Source organism: Acanthisitta chloris, unplaced genomic scaffold, assembly GCF_000695815.1.
Source record: "Acanthisitta chloris isolate BGI_N310 unplaced genomic scaffold, ASM69581v1 scaffold16550, whole genome shotgun sequence".
Classification (NCBI taxonomy): Eukaryota; Metazoa; Chordata; class Aves; order Passeriformes; family Acanthisittidae; genus Acanthisitta; species Acanthisitta chloris.
The window spans coordinates 4917-8497 of NW_008652359.1; the positions used below are offsets into that span (position 1 = coordinate 4917).

Below are 3581 nucleotides of genomic sequence, written 5' to 3' on the forward strand. Positions count from 1 at the left end.
AGTGAAATCCTACAGAAGCATTTTTAAAGACAATTTTTCCAAATAAAATAAAGGCTCTGTTAGTATTGAAATTTAACCCATACGTAACAGAGCAGAGAGGATGTCAGTAGTCCTAATTGTCCTTAAAACCCTGGAGAAACTAAGCAGTTGGTAAGGTGCAAATGAGGAAACAAAAGGCCCTTGGGTTAAAGTGGATGTCAGCCTGGAAAAAACCTCTCAGCCAGCACCAAGGCACTGCCACCAGGGCTGGGCACTCTAGCTTGGATTTCATCCCAGCAGTTTCTCAGCTGAAATTCAAGTTCTCCTGCCTGCAAAGGCAGAGCTTGGCCTCTGGCTGAGGAGTTGCAGTTACCTGTGTCTGTCCTGGGTGCCTCCTCAGTAACCACAGGTAAGCCAGAGGCAAAGAAATCCATTATCACTGCATAAATATCTGGTTTCAGCAAGTTCCAGTCCAGGTCTTCGCTTTCCTAGGGGAATTAGCAGGGGAATCAAGAAGAGTTACACACAGATTTTTGTGCTGAAAATATCCTCAGGGACTCTCAGTTTGATGCATGGGTTGGATCACACAGTTCTGTCAAATCCAGCTGTGCCAAAGGAGTTGAAAGGTCTCCTTGTTTGCAAGCCAACTGCCATTAAAGTGTTAACTGAGAGGTGTGAAAATCTCCTAAACATATTCCTGGACACACATTTTTACCAAACTGTTTCAGACATTCGAGATTAGCAACCAGTTTTCAGTCCCTGAGCTCCTCACACAGTGAGAGCACAAGTGCCTGGTCCCCACACAGCTCCTGTCCCTGCTGACACAGCTCCACACCCTGAGCAAACAGCTCTGCCCACAGCACACCCCATCCTGGGCCCACAAACACATTCCAGGTTGGATCCAGCCTTGAGCAACCTGTTCTGGTGGGAGGTGTCCCTGCCCAGGGCAGGCGTTGGGGCTGGATGACCTCTAAGCTCCATTCCAACCCCTAAAATTCTAGGAATGTTGACCATTTCCAAGATCAGAAGAATCTACACCTTCCCTGGGAAACCCATTCCAGTGCTTAGCCACACACTGCAATTATTTTTCTGCCTTTTCTGTTAATTGAGGACATTCTCTCTGGAATCTTCCATCAGGCATGGTCAAGAGCCTGACTGGATCTGCTCTGGGGTCATTTCCAGAGAGCTGAACCTCTTCTTACCTTGGTGATTGTGATAAAATCTGGCCCAAAGAAAACACTTTTCACTCCTTCAATCCTGAATAACTGTCTGTTAAGGAAACAAACAAAACAAAGCAGAAATGCATCCACGTATCAGGCAAACTCCTCAAGATTTATTTCAGCTGTCACAGAGAGGTCTAGAATATACTCCCAGACAAAAACAAGCACTGAACCCAAAGCCACTAGGAGAAACTCAGATGAACTGGGAGCTGAATACATCATAAAGCTGTAAAGGTGTTTTTATAATTATGGGGGGGAAAGTTAAGAATAAACCTTCAGTGATGGAAAAATCCACAGGATGTGCAGTTCAGATTAGCCAGAGCTGAGCTACTGAGTCTGTTCTGCAGCATTCAGGGGCTATTCACTGCCTGTTTCCCAGTTCTGCAGTGACAGGACTTCCAAGTAACCACCTGAACTAAATGTTGTGATGGGAATGACTTTGTGAATCAGAAGAATCACTGGTGATGCAGCAACTGCTGACAAATACTGACTTACAACACTCTGTGTTAGATCTGTAACACCTCTCAATCCTGTTGCATAAACCAGACCAAGACTGCCATGGGGAGTACAGACAACTCCAGCAACAACAACAACCTTCCAAGCCTTCATCTCAGGCCCAAGGGAAGCAGCAGTGAAGTCCCAAATCCAACCAAGCTGCTCCTGAGGAGGTGCAGAATGCTCAGAAGTCGTAGAGACAGAGCCCAAACTAATGATGATGTGTTTACCTTGCAAGAGGTGAGCAAAATGCTGCAGCTGGTGTGGAAAACTCCATAGTCCTTGACTCCAGCACTTCCTTCCCTGGGATAAACTTCAAGCTATTTGGGTTTGGTGTGTCCTGAGTTTGAATGAACATACCTCTCGCTGGAAATACAAAAACAAAGGAGAAGAAGAATGCTGCCATGTAACTCCTCTTCCAGCATCATCACACCCTGTTCACCTCCTGAGCAGTTTTGCTAACCCTCTCTTAAAGATGCACAGGATTTCTAGGGTTTGGGTTTCACCTCATGATCCAGTACTACAGCAATAAATGTAACCACAACTGGAGTGAAGTGACTCCTGCTCAGGTTTGCCACAGGGTGACAAATGACTGAGCCACCAGTGACCCTCCAGGAACTGAACTGACCAAGCAATGTACACCAGAATTACTTACTGGGAAAGCTGTTAAAAGATCAGTTTCTCCCAAAGTTCCTTTTGCAGTGTGGCTTTTTCACCAGAAGAGGGTAAAAAAAACCCTGATTTTGACTAACATTCTGCCTGTAATCATGTACACTTAAAAGTGTTTCCCTGTAGATGTGTCCAGGCAGCACATCCTGAGCTGCCACTGAAGCTCAACATCAGCTAGGGACAATCTCCTCTCTCCTGAGTCTCCTTGGTGATCTTAGAGGTCTTTGCCAAGTCCCATTTTGCTCATGACTCTCTGGTATCAACTGACAAATCTCATCTAGAAACTGCCCAACTGCTGCTGCATGTGTCTGTCAGAGTGACTTCCATCACCACCACAAGCCACAGACACCCTCAGCACACACACTGTTCATCCCTGGCTGGTGTTTACCTGCACAAGGCCACACTGCAGGGGGGACAGGTGGTTTCTTCTGCACCAGGTGGTGGAAAGGCTGTCGAGTTGTCAAATGAGGATCTTTCAACATCATGTGGCAGAACCTAGAGAAAAGTAAATTTACTAACAATTTCCAAGTTGCACAGCTGCACTGCCCCACACAAAGAGTATTGCAGATGCTTCCAGTAATCCCAGGACTCAGCAAGATATCCACCTGCCTTAAACCTCTCAGGTAATACAGCAAGCTCACAGGTTAGATCACAAAACAGCCCTTTTTTCCTCCTCAGTGCTGTCTCTCATTTCATAGCAAAACAGACACAGTTCTCCTAAAAACTCATCTAGACTCCCTTCAGTCACTACAGACAGGCAGATCACCTTCCTTACCTGTCATGGAACAGGATAAATCACCCTAAGGGAACCTTTTGTCTTCCCAAGCTCCTGGAAATCTAGTCTGGACTAAACATCTTATTTGCAGAAGATTCCAGACAGCTGAGCTGAATCCAACCCCAAACACCTCATGCCACAGATGAATTATTACACACTGAAGATCAGTTATTAGCTGGTTTCTCTCCTCCTCATCAGGTATAAGGAGAGGGGAAAGCAGGTACACCAAGTGAATTACCCCTTATTGCAGGGTCCTGAGCACAGGTATGGTGGGAGAATTACCTCCTGGCTCAGGGTGCTGAGCAGCCTGGGGAGGAATTCCCTTCACTCAGGGTCCTGAGCACAGGGAGGGGAGGAATTCCCTTCACTCAGGGTCCTATGCACGTGTATGGTGGGAGAGTTACCCTCTAGCTCGAGGTGCTGAGCAGCCTGGGGAGGAATTC

At 46.6% G+C, this 3581-nt stretch overlaps 1 protein-coding gene across 1 annotated transcript in view; it reads right to left on the bottom strand.

Moving 5' to 3' along the window:
• NFU1 (NFU1 iron-sulfur cluster scaffold) overlaps nt 1–2853 on the bottom strand; it is a 5269-nt gene extending 2416 nt beyond the window's left edge. Inside the window, exons 1-4 of the mRNA XM_009077108.1 lie at nt 2752–2853; nt 1925–2060; nt 1182–1248; nt 353–467 (exon numbers count right to left, since the gene is read on the bottom strand). Of these exons, the coding sequence (XP_009075356.1) occupies nt 353–467; nt 1182–1248; nt 1925–2060; nt 2752–2848 (415 nt within the window). The 5' untranslated portion in view covers nt 2849–2853. The remainder of the gene's footprint in view (nt 1–352; nt 468–1181; nt 1249–1924; nt 2061–2751) is intronic.
• Nucleotides 2854–3581: the final 728 nt, after the last annotated feature.